The sequence below is a fragment of the Euleptes europaea genome, chromosome 6, assembly GCF_029931775.1.
Source record: "Euleptes europaea isolate rEulEur1 chromosome 6, rEulEur1.hap1, whole genome shotgun sequence".
In the NCBI taxonomy this organism is placed as follows: Eukaryota; Metazoa; Chordata; class Lepidosauria; order Squamata; family Sphaerodactylidae; genus Euleptes; species Euleptes europaea.
Genome location: NC_079317.1, coordinates 59,180,299 through 59,203,661, shown reverse-complemented (window position 1 = coordinate 59,203,661; position 23,363 = coordinate 59,180,299). Strand labels below are relative to the sequence as shown.

The following is a 23,363-nucleotide window of genomic DNA, read 5'->3' as shown; positions in this document are numbered from 1 at the left end:
TGACCTGCTTCCACTAATTCTGATATTTTGATGATGTACAAATGGGTCTCCAGAAGGAACCTATCACTTCAGTCCAGTGACTGCTTATAGGCATGCAGTTGTATCTTTGTGAATGCTGAAGCATGTGCGCAAACCAGTGTGTAGATAGGGCCCTTCCACTGGGAATAATGAAGAAGCCTGTGCAAAGGAGAGATCCATGTGCACAAGCGGCTTTTTTGAGCAGGGCGTCAACAGTTTTTTGATCAAACAAAGGAAATAATTTTTATTTGCAAGGTTTCATTAGTCTTATCTTGCACCTTCATATTCTCTTCTTTGTGCACACTTATTTTTTAAATGCTCTTAAAGACTAGCAGGGGATTAAATCAGCTAAGGTTATCCTTTAGACACTTCTGCATTTCTGCTACAATCAGAACATCATCTGAAAGACAAACAGAGGATTGAATGTGTCAAGCAAATACGCCAGCTTTTTCAGTCACTGTATGAAACAAATATTTAATTTCTGTATCATCAGGCTTACATTTTAATTTAGCTAATGCCAGTGGGCCAGCCTAGAGTAATTCACAGAGATGAGGGCTGAACAGCTTCCTCTTTACTGAAAGGCCTACCCCCCTCCACATCCTCGCACAGCTGCCTTTCCAAGGAGGAATACACCTGCTTATGAAAGGTAACGCTGGTGTTTCCCTTGCCTTTAGAAGCCAATTGGCAGATGTTTTGTAAACAGCGAAAACTCTATGGGCATTATTAAGGAGGTATTCCCACCCCCAACAACCTCTAAGCTGTTCTTGTGATATCCATCTGTATCCTTGCTGTCTCACTGACTTGTCTGTCTGTCTTTTATTTCTAGAGTATGATTTGATCCTTACCTAGACTTGCCAGCAACCATTAGATCAGGATTCTATTGTGGAACTGCAAGAAACAAAAAGATATTTAAAAAGCAATACCAAAAACAGCGCATTGATAATAAAGTAACACAAGCCCCTTGTGCTCCAGCTGTGCAGAACAGGAAAGTGCACTATGTGTGATCCTCCCAGTATGTGTGGTCATCATTTTGTGTGAATGCAGCAACACATGATTTTTCCATGCATGTGTAGCTTTGCTGTATATGAATAGTACAGATTTTTGAGGGAATGTTTCTACAAGTACATGGAAAGTGTGCACAACAAAGTGCCAAAATTAAACATCTGAAAAGGGCTGCAAGAAAATGTGTTTCAAACCCTGGGAAACTCACTGGTTTTTCTTCTAAATAAAGTTGGTAAGCAGATTTCTGGCCTAAGTCACTGGGCAGACTTAAAAACACCCAGGAAGCTAGCATTAGAGTTTATTGCTCAGCTGTGATTCATGCACACTACGCATTTTTATTCACAGACATGAAGAGACAGCAGCTCCTGAATCCACAACTTGCCATACCCGCATGGTGGCTCAGGGCTCAGAGCCAGGGTGGCCTTGCCCATAAGATCAGGGATGTACAAAGCAGAGATCATGGCAGATGCACTTGCCAGAGGCATGGCATGGACAGACTGCGTGCAGCCATGCTGGATTTGGGCTTGGTATGGCTGCCTTGCTGATTTGGCTGGCATGTCCTGTCATGGAGCTTGTCAGGGGCACTGGAAGAGGCATGGAGTACCTGCTGGAGTCGCCCAGAGTGGGGAGCCTGGGATAGCACCTTGCTAGTTTGGGATAGCAGGGTCTTTTATGGATGTGGCCGCGATGCTTTCAGGGGGACTTGTGGTATGTAGGGATGCTAGGTCCCTCTTTGCCACCAGTGGGAGGTTTTTGGGGTGGAGCCTGAGGAGGGCAGTGTTTGGGGAGGGGAGAGACTTCAATGCCATAGAGTCCAATTGCCAAAGCAGCCATTTTCTCCAGGTGAACTGATCTCTATCAACAGGAGATCAGTTGTAATAGTGGGAGATCTCCAGCTACTACGTGGAGGTTGGCAACCCTAGCGGCATGGCCTCTATTGGGGCCTGGTGGGGGAGTGGTTAACCAAGCAGCAAGCTGGTACCCCCTTGTGGTGGCAGCAGTGCAGGTCAAGTTGCTTGAATGGTACACAATACAGCTTAGGTGAGCACCCTGGGGCATCATTTTGGTGGTGAAGGGTTAACCCTCAGACCAGGCCTGGGGCCTTGGTGCCTTCATGGACCTGGGACAGGAAGCCTTTGAGTGGTGTAATTATTCTTGACCCATGGACCATACGGCTAGAGGGATAGGAAGTGGCACACCTCCCTCCAGCATCACAAAGGCTCGGCAAGGAGGAGCCTGAGCCGTCGGTATGGGACGGCTCAAGGCTTGGAGCTGGGATGGCCTCGCCCATAAAACCAGGGATGCACAAACAAGAGGAGGCCTGACTCTTCTGCATCCCACCAATAACCCACACTGCAAATGGGTTTAGAATGGGGTTTGGCCTGCCGGCATCGCAGATCCTTTTTGATCAATGTAAATAAATAATTGAATAAAGCTGGCTCATTGGATCTCCCAGCTGAGGTGTCGGCTCTCCTTATTCTGCGTCTGTAGGCAAACAAGGTATTGTTTGTCGCCAAAAGATATGCTGAATAACCCTATTGGTTATTCATTCTTTTTTAAAAGGAGCCCACTTAAGCTGAAGAGATGCTTTGTTTTGCTTTGGAGAGTATGAGAGATGCACAATAATCCTCCTCCTTACCTCTGACATCCAGCCGGCACTCTATTTCCGCTTCTCCACATTCATTCACAGCTTTGCAGGTGTAAAGGCCTGCATCAAAGGGGCGGGGCTTTCGGATTTCCAGGGTCAGCACTCCATGTTTACTGAACATGCGGTATTTGGCATCTCCAGAAAGATCCATTCTGTTTTTGAACCAGAAGATTTTTGGCTGAGTAAATGAAAGCACAGAACACCAAAAGAAAGGATGAAGGATGGTTGTCTTCAAGACTTAAGTATTTGTAGACACTTTAGTTTGAAATGGGAAGGGGAGAGATTTAAAAAATGATATTGACTTCTTTGATGGTTAAAGTTTTTTTTTTAAAATTCTTAGGACCTTTATTAATGCTCAGAAAACCCTGAATGTATTATATATTTTATATAGTTGATAGTACAATCCTATGCATAGTTACTTCAGTCTAAGTGTCCTGACTTCAGTGAGCTTTGGCTGGAGTAACTGCACAGGACTGCACTGTTAATTAACCAGAAGAAATATTGTCGAAGGCTTTCACGGTCAGAGTTCATTGGTTCTTGTAGGTTATCCGGGCTGTGTAACCGTGGTCTTGGAATTTTCTTTCCTGACGTTTTGCCAGCAACTGTGGCAGGCATCTTCAGAGTAGTAACTGTCCTTCAGTGTTACTACTGTGAAGATGCCTGCCACAGTTGGTGGCGAAACGTCAGGAAAGAAAATTCCAAGACCACGGTTACACAGCCCGGATAACCTACAAGAACCAATAACCAGAAGAAGTTATGTTATTTTTACCCCACTCCCATAAGTGCACATTTAGAAAGCAGATGTAATCTGTACCTTTGGGCTTCCTCTCACTGCACAGCTGAGTGTAGCATTGTATCCAGCAATCACCGAGCGATCTGGTAGCGGGTGAGTGAATTTGGGTGCTTCAGAGAAGTCATGCTCTTTGTAGCTGGGGTGCTTATAATCTGTGCCTGTGGTTCAAAAGGGGGAAGGAATAACTAATAAGAAGTACACTTCTTAATCTTGTACAGCTAAGCATAATTTAAAACAAGTTTTGAAATTATTTGATCAAATCTTCTGAAATATTAAAAATAACAGTAACATCGACACCTCACAGATTTTTGAAAGATGGCCTTATTTTCTACATTGTGTCCAGTAAAAGCACTTCTGATCCACTTTTTTGGTGATTATTTTGTTTTCTCTTTCTGGTGCATCAATGAGACAGTTGTTCAATGCCTTTATAGGACTACTGGGCCATGGAATTTTATGGGCAACAGGGGGAAGGCTGAGGTGAATGGAGAGCCCCATCCCATCAGGTTTTGCCTGTCTTATTGGGGCCCCCTAAGTGCATCTGCTGACTTCCATACATAAAGCTGCCTATACCCAGCTCTATCAGTTCTGTTGGTAGCTGCTCTTGGGTAGAACAGGAATTTTCTTGAATACCTGTTGCTCTGTCATTAATTCCTATAGGGGATACAGTTAACTAATACACTGGGGAGGGGGAGATGAAAAGAACTGCAAATATATGCAATTTGCTGAATTTTGCATATATCTGTAAGCAGTTTCCTGTCCAGTACCAATTAGTATTGGATGATGCCTGCAAAATGCCAGAAGAAGGAGGTTAATGTGCAATGATGGTATTTGTCAATTGTTAAATACTGTGGCATACCAAATGTCATGGACCGGAGGCTGTCCTGCCCTTGAAGGGAAAAACAGCCACTCAGCTGAGCCTATAGGAGTGCTGCTCCAACATCATATCACCTTTCAAAGGGGGGGTTGGAATGCTGGAGGGAAGCACAGCGGGGGGGGGGGAGTGTTCAGATCGGCTTCAGGGAGCACAGTTTGAAAGGGTCTGCCTCAGTGAAAGGGCAGTTTGAAAGGTAGCTTTGCCTGCTAGCATGGCAGAGTGATTTATCTCTACCCCTGGAAGAGAATAGAGTACCAGGTTGTTGGAGATGAGCAGACCTTGTACCCTTTAGTTTAACTCTTGGAAAAGGGCAGGTTGGTGTGGGTGGAATCGTGTGTGTGAAAGGATCCAACATAGTGGCTAGTCAGTAAAAGCCTATTTGGAGCTGCAAGCAATAAAGAGAATTCGAATCACACTATGAAGTCATAACTAGTTTAAACTTTTGTGCCTCAGCCAGGTTTCTCCTTTGACTGTTTGGAGACCTGTGCTGCTGATCTGTTTAAAACCAACCAAATAAAGGGCGAAAACGTGTGGTCTCTTTAGCCTCCTTTATTCCCTGTTTCAGCCAGGATTCAGCCAGGATCGAACGTACGTTCAGCAAAATGCATGCGTTTTCACCCAAAATCTTCTTTTGTTATTTACATACCACTCTTCCTCAGTGATCTCTGTGTTCTTCTTGCTTGCCACAAAACTTCCCTCACACCACCTAACCCAAAGTCTTTACACTTCTTGCTACCCGAGGAACATCTTACAACTGAGGGCACAGCTTCCCCTTTAAAACAAACCTGGTTCCCCAAAATCATAAGAGGGTCCTCTCACATGGTAGAAAAGGCCCAGCACACCAACCATCAAATTTTGTAGAGATTGATTAAACAGTGGATTTCAGATGAGCTTCCTGGGAATCCTGTGTTCTTTGGAGTTTATCAGGGCCTCCTCAATGAGAAGAAAAGTTGGGACACATATGAGTCTGCCTAAACAAGTCACGCCAGGTCAGTATTGTCTACTCTGACTGGCAGCAGCTCTCTGGGGTCTCAGGTCAGTCTTTCACATCACCTAGTACCTGATCCTTTTAATTGAGTGTAACAGGGATTGAACCTGGGAGTTTCTGCAGGCAAAGGAGATGGTCTATTTTACCATTGCTAATCTTTCTCTGGAATGTGCCATTCACAAAAGAACATTGAGTATGTTTCTTCTCTATATGCCACTGTGGGCAATAATGCCCTAGGTGAACTGAGTGTGCCTCACAGAATATACCCCAGGATCCCCTCTAAAAACAGGGATTCTGTGGCAGATCCTAAAGTCAGATGTATTCCATGAAGGTAGATAATTTGAAAACCAGGGTAAGAAGCAATAGTTCCAGAGAGGTAGGTGTTCTAGTTGCAGCAAAAATAAACAGCAGCCTTATGATATCCTTAAAAAAGCACAAGTTATTGTTGTTCTTATGCGAAAAAGAAAAACTTTGCAACATCATGTTGAAGTTGATCTGACCCAGTGTAGGTCTCGTCCATGAAAGTTTATAATAGAATAAAAACATGTTAGACTCATTTACTCCTCATATACAAACAGGAGACTATCAGCTGTCAATATTGTTCAATACTAACAAGCACTGAAACATACTCAAATGATATCAAATATTCAAATTAACAATGCTGTCGCTTACACAGATACCAAGTGTTTAGTGAATATTTGAGCACTCATGGAATACTTAGTGAATTTATCACATCAGTTTTTTCAACAGATTTTTTAAAGAATAGTTTTAGGGACTAACTATAATTTACCTGTTTTCTTAATGTAGGCTGAATTTTTGGTCGTTGCAGCATTTTCACTCAGTCCGCATAGATTCTCACTGAAGATGCGGAAATAGTATTCATTTCCCATGATCAAGTCTGATACAACACAATTTGTGCGTCGATAGTGATCAAACACAGTATACCATTCCTGAAATTAAAGAATCAATTGTCAGAAGAGATGGATCCATTGTCAGAAAAGTGTCATCAATAATAAGTCTAGCCTGAATTTCTGAAATAATATGCTGAAAAACAGGTTACTTGAGACAAGCATATGAAATGGTATAGGTGAGAGAGTGACTAGCAGATGTTCCACAATGGGATGGATTCAAACAACTAATGAAAGATATTTTATTGGCTTCCACTTCCAACTGCCCCTGCCCCCCTCAAGACACTGGTGAGGCTTGAGGGACCATTGAATAATATGCCATGTGCTATGGATGGGGGCAATGTGAACAAGTGGAAGAGGGGGTTATTCCTGCCACCTCCCTTCTTGGTGCAGCCCTGTGTGGCTTATTGTCTTGAAGGTTCCTGACTCTCAGCAGGGGGGCAGGGTTCAGGGGCTGTTAGCAGAAAAGAGCAGTCCGACATACCCTAGGGTGGTGGGTTCATAGACTTGACCAAACGGTGACCCTTACCATTGTTTTTTTATCTGCCTTCTGGACCGTGTATCCAGTGATCTGAGCATTGCCATCATCCTGGGGTGGTTTCCATTCCAGTGCAACATTGAAGCCCCAGACGTCTACAATCTTCACATTCTGAGGTGGACCAGGCTTGTCTGCACAAATAAAACTCTAGAGGTAAAGATCTACCTTTAACACAGACAAGGAACGAACATATTTCTTTCTGTTCTGCTCCTAATAGATGTGAAATTAAAGCAGTTATTAGTTGCCAGCCATTTATTGTAATTCCCCTTTGAAAGAGGCCTGATATCTTTTTTAAACCCCTTCAAAACAAATGGGATAAGACTAAGTATTAGGTTATTTGTTGTTCACCACTGATAATTTAAAAGTAATGAAATTTCCCCTTGCCCCTCATCCAAAAGCATTATTTCATAGCGGAACTGTCCACTCAAAGGTTTAAGGTATACATAAATGCCTTAATAATAACAAAAAAATGAATGTGTCCCTGTGGCAAGATATGCCACTATAATCCACATGCTAAAACTCCAGAATTTGGCTCCCACAAGGAGAACAGCAGCACCACATTCAACCAGCCTTTAATAGCAAAACCACTGGAAAGCAGTCTTTCTCAATCTATTTCTACACAAAAGGAGGCAATGATTAATTGCACCGAAGGCTGTTGAGAGATTACATAATTCACAGTGGGTAGCCGTGTTAGTCTGTTTGCAGTAGTCAAAAAGGGCAAGAGAGATTACATAGCCTGCCTATTTTCCAGCAGTCCTCAAACAGTGGGGTGAGGACATTCAGATTTCTCACTGGAATGATCAGGACCTGAACCCATCACAGAAAGAATGGCTATGAACTTGTTGAGTGAAAAAGATTAAGCAGGGGAGTCATAGCACTGGATGACATTGTAAACAGAAGGAACTATTTTGCCTTTATCTATTTTTAGGGTGTTTTTGTTTGTTTGTTTTTTGCTTAGGAAGTTCTATGCTAAATGAATTCAGACTGATACAAACCTTCCAAGGCCTGGAAACTGCCAGTTTCTAATAATGGCAAAATAAAAATTAGCTGTCTCAGTGTTAGATCAGGAACCAAGCCACTTTGTGGACCCTGGAGTCACAGTCTGATTTAATATTACTCCATCAATCTGCTGCATCTAGGAATATGGGCCAAAATGTGTAGGGGAATGCCAAAATTCATTGCCAGCACTGGCTTTATGACTTGGGACTGTTGCCAATTTTCAGCGTAATTCTTCCTCACACAAATCTTTTTATAGTGTGACTTGACAGCATAAGCTACTGTTAATGTGAAGGTAGAGGGTTTTCTTTTTAACCCTCTCTCTTGGAAGGTTATGTACTTCATTCCCAAACAGTCATGTCTCTAATTTAAATATGTGTCATCCCCCCACAAAGGGTATCAGCATCCTTAATCCCTCTGTAAGTAAACACCTATCCAGGAAGGTCATCTACCTAAAGGCTTTTCCACATGCTCAACTTACTCCTGATTTTCTTGGAAATAGTTTGGGCAGGGTTCTTCTGCACATCTGCCCTCCCTGAATTTTTTCACAGTTGTGGAGTCAGTTTATTCTGCATGTGCCTTAAATAATCAGGATTTTCATTTTTATTTTTGTGCCTGCTGATATTGGTATATCAGCAACAAAATATCAATATATCTATGTACTGGTTTAATAGGTTCTCTGAATTCCCAGCTTTCTTGCTTTCTTTCTTTTTTAAAAAGTAGTCTCTAGCCCTTTCCCTCATTGGGATATAAGGAAAAAGGCATATCTTCGCAGGCCAAGAGGCTAGAGATTTACTAAAAAAAGAAGAAAAAAGTAAGCTGGGAATTCAGAGAACCTCCTTGACCTATCATTACAGCAGTATATTGATATTTTAGTGCAATTTTTTGGGGGGGAAATCAAAAACAGAACTAATCTTCGGGGGAGGGGGAGGAAAGGAGGCAGTTTGCCAATGACAATAGTCCAATCATCGAAAAGGGGTCTGGAGGTACAGGGGAATGGGTGAGACAAAGACACCGAACAGAAACATTACACATGAGGAAAAAGGTGACTCAAAATTGGCTTGCGGAAAAAGATCAGGGTAAAAGCCTTAAAAAAAATGGGGGGAAAGGGGAAAAAACAAAAATGAAGTGAAAAATAAATGCACAAAAATGCATGCCGAAATCAGGGGATAAACTGAAGCAGCGTGTGGCCAGGACTGACAAAAAAAGTGGAAAAGCCCTTCGTTGGTCTCCTCAAATAATCACTATTTTATTAACTACTCCTGGGAAAGCTAGGCTTTTCCATTCATTTCAGTAGCGGAAGATACTCCATGTCCCCAATATATAGTTGGAAGGCACATGATCTAGCTGAAGCTAAGCATCTAGGTCAAAGTCTGGGTAGGAAACATCCTGGGAAAACAGTATGTATATTGCTTTGAGTTCCATAGTGGAAGAAAGGTAGGATATAAATATGCATAAAATCCTGCATGTGGAGCTGCCCTCTCCAATGGAGTGCATGGGGATGCTCTTGGAAGCACTTGAAATATGCACCTCATTCTTGCATGTGAAACAAGTTATTGTATTGGAATAACTGTTTAAAGGAGGAGTTCCTAGGAGACTCTAGTACTTTCTTACCCATAATCTGCATGGTGATAGCAACCTTATCACTCATATTTTCAATTTGCACCTCTACTTCATATATTCCAGAATGGTGACGCTCGGCCTTTCGGATAAATAGGATTGTATCGGTGGTACTATTCCGAACTGCCACCTCCTTGGAGTCTAATGGCTGACCATCTTTTATCCAGATAACTTTAGGTCTGGGTTTGCCCTGAAGAAGAAAAATCACTAGTTAGTAATTCTGTTTTCAGAGAAGTTGGCAGTTTTATTTCCATCCCTTCCTAATGCAATCAATGAATAGGGTTGCCAGGTCCCTCTTTGCCACTGGTGGGAGGTTTTTGGGGCTGAACCTGAGGAGGACGGGGTTTGGAGAGGGGAGAGACTTCAATGCCATAGAGTCCAATTGCCAAAGTAGCCATGTTTTCCAGGGGAACTGATTTATATCGGCTGGAGATCAGCTGTAATAGCAGGAGATCTCCAGCTAGCACCTGGAGGTTGGCAACCCTATCAATGAAACCAACAATCCTTTTCACTTGCAGTTTTGAGATGAGCAAATATGAATGCCTAACTCTGTTTTCAGAGAAGTTGGCAGTTTTATTCTCCTTAAGGAGACTTTTCCATTTTGTGAAAGGACATGGGAGAAAAATAAATAAGAGTTCACAAAAGTTCACAAAAGTGTATGGGACATAAAATGATAAGGGGTGGAATTGTGTTGTTCCTACCTAAGGATATCTGAAGAGAATGGGAACACTGATGTACATTTCAGGATACATCTGCATCTCCAGATCGGGCACTCTGTTTCTGTAACATTTTTGCCCCTTACAGATTTCTGAGCTCTGTGCTGATGCTCACTAAAATGATAGATTCACAAATCTTGGAATCAACTGTAATGCCTTTCAAGACAATCAATATACAATAAATGTTTCTTTCTTGTAATTCTCTTCAAGTACTATCCTATCAGTGCTTGTATCACTTCCTCAACATTTCATTTATCAATAACAGTGATAACTGATACAGTAGCCGGGTAGCATGCAAAGAGGATAGAAATTTCTTGGTGTTTTGAGGCACCCTTCAGCAAAATCACTACACTCAGTGTGTGTGTGTGTGTGGGGAACCAGCATCTCACTTCTAAGTAACAAGAAAGAAACATTTATTGTATATTGATTGTCTTGAAAGGCATTACAGTTGATTCCAAGATTTGTGAATCTATCATTTTAGTGAGCATCAGCACAGAGCTCAGAAATCTGTAAGGGGCAAAAATGTAGGGCTGTCAAAAAAAAAAAATTCGGTACAGTTCGGATTCGGCCGAATTTGGCCCTTGTGGGTTCGGTACGTGCCGAAGTCCGAACTCCCCCACTTCGGATCCGTTCAATTCGGCGGGAATTCAAAGTTAGGAAAAAAATTCGGCCGAATAAAGCCATTAAAAACACAATCGCGCCTTCCGCGGCTCTGGGGGGGGCATTTTTGGGGTTAGAGGTCCCAAAATTTCAGCAGAGCTTCAAAGGACGTTTATTGAAAGACTCCCCAAGTTTTGTAAAGATTGGGTCAGGGGGGGGGCTGAGATATGGGCCCTGAAAGGGGTCCCCCCCACCCTTAATGTGCATCTCTCAGCAGAGCTTGCCGCCCACGCACAAAGCTCCCAGCCCCGACAACAGCTGAGAAATTTGCAAAACAACACAACCTTGTTAAACAACACCTTTGCAACACACAACTGAAACCTCCCCCCTCAAACCAGGGAGCGAGAGACTCGAGGGGGAACACACACCCCAGGCAGAACCGACGAAAGCCCCCTTTGGCTTCCCCCCCCCACCCACAGAAACTGCTCCCTCCCCACACACACACAGACTCTGCTTTCCCCCCCACACACACACATACACAGGAGAAAAATTATAGATTAAAGCCCCCAAAGGGGTCTTACTGTGGCTGTCTTCTGTTCCATCAGGAGGGGCTGAAGAGGACTTGTAAATAATCCAAGATGATTCCAATTAGGCACGAAACGTTTTGCTCTGGAGATGCACAGGATCGGCTGATCCATTCATCCCAATAGGGAAAAGGGGAAAGGGGAAAGGGGAAAGCCCATATCTCGGGACCCCCAGACCCAATGTTCACAAAACTTGGGGAGTATCTTAAGAACACTGGTCTGAAACTCCGCTCAAAGTTTGGGATCTGCACCCCCAAAAATGCGCCCCCTGCAGCCATGGAAAGAGAAAAGGGGGGGAGGCGATATTTCTGCCCCCACTGAACCCATCTTTACAAAACTTGGGTAGTATCTTAAGAATAATTGACTGAAACTATGCTAAAAGTTTGGGAGCTATATCCCCAAAAAAGCGCCCCCTGCAGCCACATAAATGGGAAAAGGGGGGGAGGGAAAAGGGGGAGAGCCCATATCTCGAGACCCCCTGACCCAATGTTTACAAAACTTGGGGGGTATCTTAAGAACACTGGTCTGAAACTCCGATCAAAGTTTGGGATCTGTACCCCAAAAAATGCGCCCCCTGCAGCCATGGAAAGAAAAAGGGGGGAGCCCATATCTCGGGACCCCCTGACCCAATGTTTACAAAACTTGGGGGGTACCTTAAGAAGCTTAATCTGAAGCTCCAGTGAAAGTTTTGTGTCTGTACCCAAAAAAATACGCCCCCTGCAGCCACAGAAAGGAGCGAATGTGCACAAGCACCCCCCCACACACACACGAGGATTTCGCTCTCTCTCTCTCTCTCCCTGGCCGGGCCGCACATCAGCTGATTTCTCCAGTACTCAATCCTGACTGATTGGCCAGAAGAAGACCCAGTTGCCCACCGATTGGCCGGGGGAGGAGAATGCTGCTTACTGACGGTTATGCTGCTTACTGACGGCCGAATTTGCTGAATTTATTCGCGAACTCCCGAACTCACTGAATTCGGCCCCCCCGGTTGCCCGCCAGTTTTGAGTTCGGTTCCTCCCGAACTAAAAACCACCGAATCAGGGGAAATTCGGCTGATTTTCAGTTCGGGCCGAACCGAATTGACAGCCCTACAAAAATGTTACAGAATCAGAGTGCCTGATCTGGAGATGCAGATGTATCCTGAAATGTACATCAGTGTTCCCATTCTCTTCAGTGGAATTACAATTGTGTGTGAGTTTTTATTTTTAAATGATGTTAATTCCCCTAGAGAAATTAATGAAATCAGAGAGTTACAGGCCCACCAGGAATAACTGAATTGGAGGAAGAGATTGTATTATGATCAAATAGATTCAGTCACATACCTGGAAAGGAATCACAATATTTACGGTGTCACCCACTTTCTTCATTAGGGTCTGCCTGAGGTTGCGTGGCATCCAGATTTTTGGACGCTCTGTAGATAAAAGATTGATTCCAATTTACTGGGTATTTCATAACCTTCCTTGACATGAATGAAGGAACTGTGCTGGCAGTTAATATAAAGTATTTTATAAATCCCAACAAAATTAGAGTGAAAACTGTTAGAACAGTACTAAGGGTTATTCAGTGGTTGGAAAGTGTGTACAAGGTTGCATTCAAATGAATTCAGACCAGTAGCAAATTTTGTTTGAGCATCCTATGCAACAGTGGGACTGAGACTAGAAAAGCAGAGCTATTGCTGAATACAAGATCCAGGCAGAAACCTGCATCTAGTGGAAGCCTACCATGATATGAACACTGGGGAAGTTGTAACTCTAAAAGGGCAAACATCTCAATTTTGCTATTGTAATTATTAACTTAATTGTCAGATAATGTTTTCCACAGTGAGTTGCCTGCTGTGCTGAGGAATCCCCTGCATGATTGCCACGGAATCCCTCTATTGTAGAAGATTCCCAAGTGTGTTCTAGGGAGCACATGCAGTTCACACAGCCTATTGGACATGCCTGTCGAGCCTTACTACCCCTTTGGATGAACACACAATATAATAGTTCCTTCTGGGACACACCCAACACTTCTATGTAACTGTGCATTGGGGGTAGGGGGAAGAACAGTATTGGTGTCCAGAGAAGGGCAACAAAGATGGTGAGGGGTCTGGAGACCAAAGTCTTAGGAAAGGTTGGAGGAGTTGCGTATGTTTAGCCTGAAGAGGAGAAGACCGAGAGGTGATATGATAACCATCTTGAAGTACTTGAAGGGCTGTCATATAGAGGATGGTGCCGAGTTGTTTTCTGTTGCCCCAGAAAGTCAGACCAACAAAATTAGAGTGAAAACTGTTAGCACAGTGCTAAGGATTGTTCAGTGGTTGGACAGTGTTGTACAAGGTTGCATTCAAATGAATTCAGGCCAGTAGCAAATTTTGTTTGAGCAGCCTATGCAACAGCGGGACTGAGACTAGAAAAGCAGAGCTGTTGCTGAATGCAAGATCCAGGCGCAATAGACCTAGCCTCTAAGGTCAGGTCCACCTGATCAGCTATTAGTTGGCATCTCCAGGCTCTTTAACTTTTTAATGACCATTATTTTCTATGGGAGTAAACCTGGATTTTGATTTCTCCTAGAATTCAGGAGTGTTTGGGGTCATTTCAGATATCCCCAAGCTGGCCCCAAAACAGCTAATTTCCAGCTTATTGTTGACCCTTGTAATATTTCTATAACCAGAAATTAAATACTTTTGTGTCTAGTACATAACATGAATTTAGTGTTTGGGAGCACAGTTCTGCAGATACCCTAAAAAGAGAAGATCTGTGCTTCCTTTTATTTCTCTAATAGAGTCCTGATACCATCCAATTCTCTAACTATTTCTTCATTAATGATATCATCAGAAATGGGCTCAGCATGAAGGACACTGGCTCCATATACTTACGCAAGATTTCTCGGATAGTAATTGGCTCTTTGGTAATTGCTGGTTGACTTGTACCAGCCAGGTTTATGGCTGTGACCCGAAAATGAAGTTTGTCTCCTGTCACCAAATCCTTAAGCAAGGCAGAGGTGCGCTCAATTGGGCCATGAAGAGCTGGAATCCATTCTGTGGCTGCAAAAACAAGACCCCTCACTTTAAAGACAATCCTTTTCGAAATGTCAGTAATTTTAATGAAAATGTATCAGTGCACAGGTGCTGAGGTTCAGAGACAGCGGCTTGCCTAAGGTTGTCCCGGAAGTACATGGTTGAACTTAGAGTTCCACTGGTGTGGAAAGTGCTATCAAGTCACAGCTGATGTATGGCGACCCCGTAGGGTTTTCAGGGCAAAGACATTTGGGGGTGGATTGCCATTGCCTGCCTTTGCATGGGCTGAGAGAGTTCTGAGAGATCTGTGACTGGCCCATGATCACCCAGCAGGCTTCATGTGGAGGAATGGGGAATCAAACCTGGTTCTCCAGATTACATTTTGCCACTTTTAACCACTACACCATGCTGGCTCTCAGATTTCCATTAGGGGCTTCCCGTTCACAGCCTATGTTCTTAACTCCTATGTTATACGATCTCTGTAATGATTCTATGCAATTATAGTCTGTGTTTAATTTCTGCTGGGAAGACACACATTTCTGTCCCCCCCCATTCCAAGTGTTTGAAGGCAGACACATGACTTCATTCAATGGCAATGCTGTTTCTACCCCATCTCTTTCACTGCTTCCTTCATTACCAGAGACAACCCAAACTCCTGTCATGAGAGGTCACTGGCTTAGATGGTTTTGAAAGGGGATTAGAGAAATTGAGGGAGGATAGACCTATCAATTGATACTACCTATGTTTTATGTGCGGAGGCAATACAGCTAGGGGGGGCAAAGAGTGAGGGAGGGCTACTGCCTTCATTTTTTGTTTGTAGGCTTCCTGAGAAGCATGATACTGAACTAGGTGGTCTGATTCAGGTGGGTACTTAGGAACGTGCTGCCTGTGCCAAGGCTTACTCACATCCTTCTTTGCAGTACTCAATGTTGTAGCCATCCAGCCCTCCTGCTCCAATCCGCTCAGGGGGCCTCCACTTCAAAGTAACGGAAGTGTCAGAAATGTCTTCCACTGTAAAGTGTGTTGGTTCGCTTGGAGGAGCTAAACCGCAAAAAAAAAATCCAGAGGCTTTGTGTTAATGTTGTGTTTGGTGTTAAAGATGCAATCTCCCAGTTCTCTTACTATTGAGGTAGTTTAAAATACTTACAAATTATGCAAAATGCAATCTGAAACCATAATATCAGCAATAGAACATAAAAACTTTTTAAAAGCCATTTATCAACACATGTCTCTACCTGCTTGTCTGAATAAAAACAGGTATACTTGCATGCAGATTTCCTGTGACAATGGGTTTAGTCCAGCAAAACTGGGACCATGACAAAGAAGGCCTTGTGTTGTGCTTTTATTGATATAATCCAAAACAAGATCTCCTTTGAAGATATAAAAGGGTGGGAGGGTCTATATGGAGAGCCGACTAATGCCTAATGTATACATATCCCATTTAAAGCTTTATAGGATGACACCATCCCCTTAAATTGTGTCCGGAAGTCAATAGGAAGCCAGTGCAATATCATTATATGCAGTTGGTTCCTGGCAGGAGGCTAGGTTTGCCAACATCCAGGTGGTGGTTGGAGATCTCCTGCTATTACAACTGATCTCCAGGTGACAGGGATCAGTTCCCCTGGAGAAAATGGCCACTTTGGCAATTGGACTCTATGGCAGTGAAGTCCCTTCCCTCTCTAAACCCCACCCTTTTCAGGCTCCACCCACAAAATCTCCAGGTGTTTCCCAACCTGGAACTGGCATCCCTACAGGAGGCTGGCTGGCTGCATTCTGCGCTCCTTGTTGCTTCCAACTTAGGGTTGCCAGGTCCCTCTTTGCCACCGGCGGGAGGTTTTTGGGATGGAGCCTGAGGAGGGCGGGGTTTGGGGAGGGGAGGGACTTCAATGCCATAGAGTCCAATTGCCAAAGCGGCCATTTTCTCAAGGTGAACTGATCTCTATCGACTGGAGATCAGTTGTAAATGCAGGAAATCTCCAGCTAGTACCTGGAGGTTGGCAACTCTATTCCAACTGCTCTTCAAGGCCAGCCCCTTGTAAGCCAAACATTGTAACCATCAGTCCTTCAGGCCACAAAAAGTTGTTTGGCAGTAGCGAAGCACCTGATATGGTAATTACTGGTCTTTGAAATGAAGACAAATGGTATAAGAAAAAAGGCTTAGGATAATCTTGAGAATATGTGAAAGAGAGAGTGCACAAAGAGTGTGGAAGACACGCTGGGTTAGAGAATTCGGGGTGCATTTGTATATTGCAGGAAGGGCAGAGGTCACCATGTATTTGAGGGAATGCAGAGACTGTCCCGTTGTGAAGCTTAGTTTACCGGCTACCAAAGTTGCACATCCATGTTTTTGGAAGTCCAAAATTACTTTCCAAGTTAAGCATGACCCCTGCTATTTTTGTGAAACTAAATACCAACACTGCCCATTTATTTTCTTTTGAAAAAAACATTTTTTATACATAACAAATCCTGAACTGGAGAAACACCACTTGTTGTAAGGGCAAAACATTTTGCAAAAGATGGAGAAGGGTTTCATAAGTGTGAAGCAGCTTACGTTTATTAACTCTGACTCACTCACATGCCATTTAGATTACACAGAAAGAAGAAATTGCCTTAATAAAGACATGGAGACTCAATTAGATTAAACGTTAGATGAAAAGTTTAGGTGCAACATGTACTCCTTTGGTGAACAGTAAAGACAAAATTCAGTTTGCACAGCCCTTTCTCTGTTCCACTGTAAGTATCTTACAAACTACAAATGGGCTTTTCCAGCATGTCCAGCAACAACTTCTCCTCCCTCCCCCAACCTTTTAACACTCAGCCTGTAGAAGAATTCTGGGGACTTTAAACACTTACTCGTTTTAGCTAGTATATGATCATCATCACTTCAACGAAATAATGTTTTGCTGTGCCATATGTGTGCTAATCGTATGCCAGATAGCACTGTGATATTTAAACATATTGTGTGCATTATTTAAAATATTTCAAAGTATGCAGAATGTTCTGTACTGCATTAACCCCCCCATCACATAACAGATGGAGATCCTAATGTTAGCATCCAACCTCGAGGTGTTGCAACAAACACGTTTTACACACTTGCTTTCCTGTTGCTACATTTAATCAAAGCCCATCATTAAAAAAAAAATTAAACGTGTGCATCACACTGTGGACGAATGGGGATGCTCGCACATCGCCACACAATGCACACTGCCAACCCAATCCCTCTTCACCAGCACCATAGGTAGGGTTGCCAGGACCCTCTTCGCCACCGGTGGGAGGTTTTTGGGGCAGAGCCTGAGGAGGGGTGGGGAGGGACTTCAATGCCATAGACTCCAATTGCCAAAGCGGCCATTTTCTCCAGGTGAACTGATCTCTATCGGCTTGAGATCAGTTGTAATAGCAGGAGATCTCCAGCTAGTACCTGGAGATTGGCAACCCTAACCATAGGTTGGAGTTTCACTTCTACTCCAGTAATTTTTTCCTTATTCCATGAGAATCTTTGGACCTTTTAGAGCAGTTTCTCCCTGCAGGGGTTCTTGCATGTCTTCCTTCTCCACAGCCCAATTGTGGAGCGGTGCTGGAAGACTGGGGTTCACCAGCTCCTCTTGCAGGTTTGCCTTCTCTGCTGGCCCACCAGCATCAGGGGCTTGTAGTTTCACACTGTTTCCTTTGAAACGCTCTGTCCCCAAGCCAGTGCCCGCTGTGAACTGGAGCACCACTTTAGTCATTTCAGCTACTGCTCTCCCTCAAGCAATCAGAGACTGATGGTAAGGCTGCACGGTGTGAGGGTCACAGCAATTATTTATGGAAAATAATGCCACGGCTGTCTTCTTAACTAGTGATGGCCGCAGCTTCACAAGGGGCTGGGATGAAGGGAGCACTGTGTCATTTACTGTGGTATTTGCAGCCATAATAAAAAGGGGAAGCTGAGCAAGGCTGGGAGGTCACTGCCAGTTAGTTCCCCTCTCTCATCCAGACCCAGCTTGCCTCTCGCGCTTCTAAATTTAACAGTTAGAAATTCATCAGCAAGTTCATGAAACTGGAACCTTCCAGTTACCGGGAGAGGAGGGGAGGCTTGACATTATTACAAACTAGGGTTGCCAGGTCCCTCTTCATCACCAACGGGAGGTTTTTGGGGCGGAGCCTGAAGAGGGAGGGGTTTGGGGAGGGGAGGGACTTCAATGCCATAGAGTCCAATTGCCAAAGCGGCCATTTTTCTAGGTGAACTGATCTCTATCGGCTGGAGATCAGTTGTAATAGCAGGAGATCTCCAGCTACTACCTGGCAGTTGGCAACCCTATTACAAACAGATGAAGAATAGTCAATCAGTCACCTGTCCAAACACACACGCACCCCAGAGGTTGCTTTTAGAGCACGTGGAGAAAGAAAACATAGTCGCCTATTGGAGGTTTCAGAAGCAGTGCAACACGTTGGGAGACTCACCAATGGGCATGAAGGGCTGTGAGGCAGGACTAGGCCGGGACATGCCCACAGAGTTCACTGCATAAACGCGCATCTCATAAATAACTCCTTCAATCATTCTCTTAGCTTCATAGGATAGATCATTCAGAAGGTCAAAATTCAGCCTCATCCACCTGTAGCTCTTTTTCTTCTTCCTTTCTAAGATATAGCCTGCAAATTGAAAAAAAGTCTATAGTTATGTAGAGGAACTGGCCGGGGCAACAATCTGATTGGCCAGAGACACAAATATGTTCATTTTATTAATAATACACAGAAATGCCCAGTCCACATTTCTGGTTATCAAATAAATTTTATTCCATACAGAGCTGGTGAACAGTTTAGTCATTTGACCGGATCTTGTTTTACCCGGGCCTCTCTTTGTAACACCCCCCAACACAATTATATATAAAAACCAAGCCCATTGGTTGTACACTTCATGCATCTGAAAGTGAACTCTGAGTCATGAATGCTTACGCTGAAATAAATTTTGTTAGTCCTTAAGGCGCTACCAGACTCCTAGTCAATGTAATAGGGTTGCCAGGTACCTTACCTCCTCCGGCGGGAGGCTCTTCTTGTTAAGTGCGTGCGCGCGTCACTTCCGGTTTAGAACCCTCAGGTGGTTCTAAACTGGAAGTGACGCATGTGGTATGCACGTGCACATCTGCCCGCTGACCCTCAGGTGGTCGGTGGGCAGAGGGGGAAATTGCCACCAGCGGGCACCTGGCAACCCTACAATGTAAGCATATTCACATTTAACCAAAACCTCCAGATGTAAGTCTTTTTGAGATATACTTAATGTGAAATGTAATGTAACTTGAATAACCAACCTGATGAGATAGTGTACTCATTGTTAGATGGAAAGGCCCTATTTAAGATTTTATTTTTCAATCCCTGTTAGAAAATAAACTACTGTGTCTTCTAACTTACTGGTTTAAAATGAGCCCTTATACATTAATTATCTAGATTTATTTGTTTAAACTGCTAATTAAACTAATGGTTGAGCTCCTTGCATGGAAGCCATTCAAACATGGTATAGTATTCTTGTTCTTGGAGCCAAAAGTAACTGCTTACCCATCCTGCCTAACGTGTGTCAGGATCATCTGTTTGTCAGAATGTAAAGAGATCATTCTGTGCAGAAGAAGCAGGCTGAACCTTTGACAGTACAGCAGCTGATTTGTATCGTTTTTCAGAAATGGGTGTAGATCCCAGCTAACACCCTTCTGAGGCATCTTAGTTGACTTAAACTGATCCCAGAAAATGGTTTTTAAACAAGCTCAAAGAAAAGGCCAGGCTTGTAATCTGTTGCTTACAGACAGATTTACTATTTGAAACAGCTGCTCATTCCCTATCTGGGACATGGATCAAGGAGCCCAGCTACCCTTTTGTATACTCCAACATGGATCAAGGAGCCCAGCTACCCTTTTGTATACTCCAACAAATCTTACTGGATCTAATAATGCCACTCATGATGCATGAAGAGTTACACTCTTCTAAGACAAATTACAAGGGTGTAATTCTCCATAGGATGGCACTGCAAGTCTATTAGGGATTCAAAATCATTAATAAAAAATAAAAATAATTTAAAAATAATACATAATAAAATAAATAAATAATTAAAATAAAAATAATAATTAAAAAGTTCTGAAAGACTAGCAACATTTATTCCAGCATGAGCTTCTCTAAGCCAGAACCCACTTCTTCAGGTGCTACTAAAATAATTAAAATGCTTTTTTGCAATTATGCATCAATTACAAATGTGATATATTAAGAGAAAAAGAGTTCGTTTAAAACCCAGGGTGCAATCTAGTACATTGAGTATAGCCTTTTAATTAAAGTTACAGGTGTAGAAACTTATTTTACAGGTCAACTCCTTCTTCCAGTCTATATCTATGATGCAGCGGCACTTTTGGTAGCCTTCCTATAACACTGGTGGAGTGCCTAAATCTCGGCTGGACAGTGGACTTGAACGTCAGCTGGCGCAGCTGACAGTTTCTTCCTGTCCTTCTGTCTAGATACTCAATATCACCCCTTAGTGAACGTGCTCAAAGGTAGTCTTGGCTGCAACAGTGAAATGTGTCCCTGACCCGAGAGCAGCTTCACACATTACAAACAAGTGCCAACAGAGGAATGGAAAGGGATGTTCTTGAATGTTTTGTGTACTCTGTGTATCTAGGGCACTCTATATGTTACATGGGAAGCATGTATTTCTCTGTATGCAATGTTGCTAAATTGCCCTTTGACTGTATAGGTGGTGACTATAATTCTTTAAATGACAGAAAACAAGAATATGTGAGAAACCAAAGAGAAGGTTGGCCAATCCAAGTGATGTTTATCATTTCTGATTCTTTGAAAGTAGTCTTTTCAACCTTGGTCTTCAAGGTTTGTTTTTTAAAGTCTTTTGACAATGTTATATCAGCAGGGACTCTTACCAAGTACTGGCTGTCCTCCATCATATTTAGGAGGCTGCCACTGAACCATACAGTTGTCTTCACCGACGTTAGAGATTTGGGGGGCCTCAGGAGGGTCAGGTACATCTGGAGAAAGAAAGAGAAGCAGAAAAGTTTCCCTTTCTACAAATGGTTTTGTATAATTTCATCACAGTGTCTCTGACCCTACAACTAGATTTATTTGTTGTTGTATTTATTAAGACATAATAAAATGCCCTATAAAAATAACAACACATAATATGGAATAAAAGACAACAGAGAGAGGCCAGTTAAAAATCTTAATTTGGTTTACTCTTTCAGTCCTATAGCGCTCATTGGAATGTAACCAGAACCACATTCCAATGATTCTATCCAACTACTTAAAGCCCATTCTTTATTAAGGAAAGAATCCTTGCCTTTAATGTTTTTGTTGATGCTTTTTATTTTTAAAAAGAGAGAGTAAAATGAATTGGATTCTTTATACTGATTATAAAAATGTAAACTCTTAACTTCCACATGCCCAATGAGAGATTCACTATTTCTGCAGATTACCCACTACAACTGCATACCCATTCATGCAGGCTGCATACCACACTATTCCCAAGAGTCCCCTGACCCTCAGGAGCCGCTTTGGGGGTGATGGGGGGAGCAGAAGAAGATTGGGAAGCATGACAACTCTGTCCCGTGCATGGAGCTCTGCTTGCAGGACTTTGGCTCCTGCCTACTACTGACTGAATTCAGAGATTCCATTCCTCTAATGGTGGAGCTTTCCTTGTGACAAAGGGAATGATATGACCGTAGGGATATAGAAAAGAGATTAATTCCTAAATCAAAATGACCAGAAAAAAAACCCTCAAATGTTTTGCTATGTTAGGAAATTTGTTTCTTTTTAATTCATTGATGATCAATCATTGGCTCATTCCAGGTCATGGAGTTAAAATGGGTCTAAGGGTAGGAATTACCATATTGCAACCTGGTGGCACCATAAGCATAAACTCTCAATGAAAGAAGTAGCAGACTCAGAAGCTGGGCCTTCTCCTGTCTGTTTTTTCTCCTGATTCTTGTGTGGCACATAGACCTCTTATTATAGTCAGCAGGGGAAGAGGGTGGGCCAAAGTACCAAGAGGAAGAAAAACAGGAGAAATCACAACAACTGAGCCACAGGCTCAAATGAAAAAAAAAATGTAGATCTTGCAACGGAGGTATTGTGTTCCAAGCTGGCAGACTGAGGTGGCTGGAAACCTTTGGAGAATGAATCTGTCTTCCTTACCGATAACTTTGACAGTAATATCAGCGGTATCTTCTCCTGCTGGGTTCTTCAGTGTAACTCTGTAGACTCCTTCATCTTCCTTCTCAGCTCCTTCAATGGTGAATACACAATGGTCTTCCAACATCTCCACACGGACTCTGCCTTCAGAATCAGCCAGGAGCTGCGCACAATTTTAAAAAGTTAATACAGGCCTGGAAGTAGGAGGAAAGCCCGTCACAGCATTTGAAGTGATTAGGTACTGAGGGTGATGGGGGATATGTTAGTCCCAACAGAGGTATATCTCTGACAAACAGAGGGAGAAGGAGAGGGAGAGCTCTATCTTTAAATAGATGGTCTTTTACAGGCAGTAAAATAATACGTACAGAGTTCCGTACCCTTTGCATCTTCCATTGTACACTGACTGGGTGGCCAAAGGAAGAAAATGTGGTTTGACTCCAGGACTGGGTACAAGCACACGAGTTCTTTGAAACCTGGCTCTTTTTTAAACGAACATTTTCAAAAGAAAATAGAGTGAACAAAAGGACTATTTCTTTTACCAGCTTGTGAATTTATGCATGCCTTAATAGATCACACAAAGGGTTTCTTAAAGGCCAGGTACTTCTCTGGCAATATGTGAAGAATGAAAAACTGGCCTTGTTGTCATTACTCAGCTCTCCAAATGTGTCCATAGGAGCTGTGGATCTATCATTTTTTACTACCATGTCCTTATTCTAGAAGAGATACAGAACACAGGAAGAAGGAGATTTCACTGAAGGGAAAGAATGATCTCCTAACCCTAGGCAACTGCCTAAAACAGTATTTGTGGGTGCAGTAGCCCTTAGACTTCAGCGGGAGATGGAAATAAGTTCTTTATAAAGAAAGCTCTCTGGCATCAGAGGAGGACTTCTCAGTGATTAATTTCTAGAGGACGTTACCAAGGCTAGGGC

The 23,363-nt window shown here is 43.0% G+C and overlaps 1 protein-coding gene across 1 annotated transcript in view; it reads right to left on the bottom strand.

Moving 5' to 3' along the window:
- Nucleotides 1-241: 241 nt before the first annotated feature.
- The window catches only part of MYBPC3 (myosin binding protein C3), a 72,778-nt gene continuing 49,656 nt past the window's right edge, over nt 242-23,363 (bottom strand). The window contains exons 21-34 of the mRNA XM_056851370.1: nt 23,070-23,147; nt 22,438-22,597; nt 21,171-21,275; nt 18,724-18,912; nt 15,190-15,324; nt 14,143-14,310; nt 12,608-12,696; nt 9,380-9,575; nt 6,761-6,900; nt 6,114-6,273; nt 3,483-3,619; nt 2,660-2,846; nt 864-906; nt 242-418 (exon numbers count right to left, since the gene is read on the bottom strand). Coding sequence (XP_056707348.1) covers nt 896-906; nt 2,660-2,846; nt 3,483-3,619; nt 6,114-6,273; nt 6,761-6,900; nt 9,380-9,575; nt 12,608-12,696; nt 14,143-14,310; nt 15,190-15,324; nt 18,724-18,912; nt 21,171-21,275; nt 22,438-22,597; nt 23,070-23,147 — 1,755 coding nt within the window. The 3' untranslated portion in view covers nt 242-418; nt 864-895. The remainder of the gene's footprint in view (nt 419-863; nt 907-2,659; nt 2,847-3,482; nt 3,620-6,113; nt 6,274-6,760; nt 6,901-9,379; nt 9,576-12,607; nt 12,697-14,142; nt 14,311-15,189; nt 15,325-18,723; nt 18,913-21,170; nt 21,276-22,437; nt 22,598-23,069; nt 23,148-23,363) is intronic.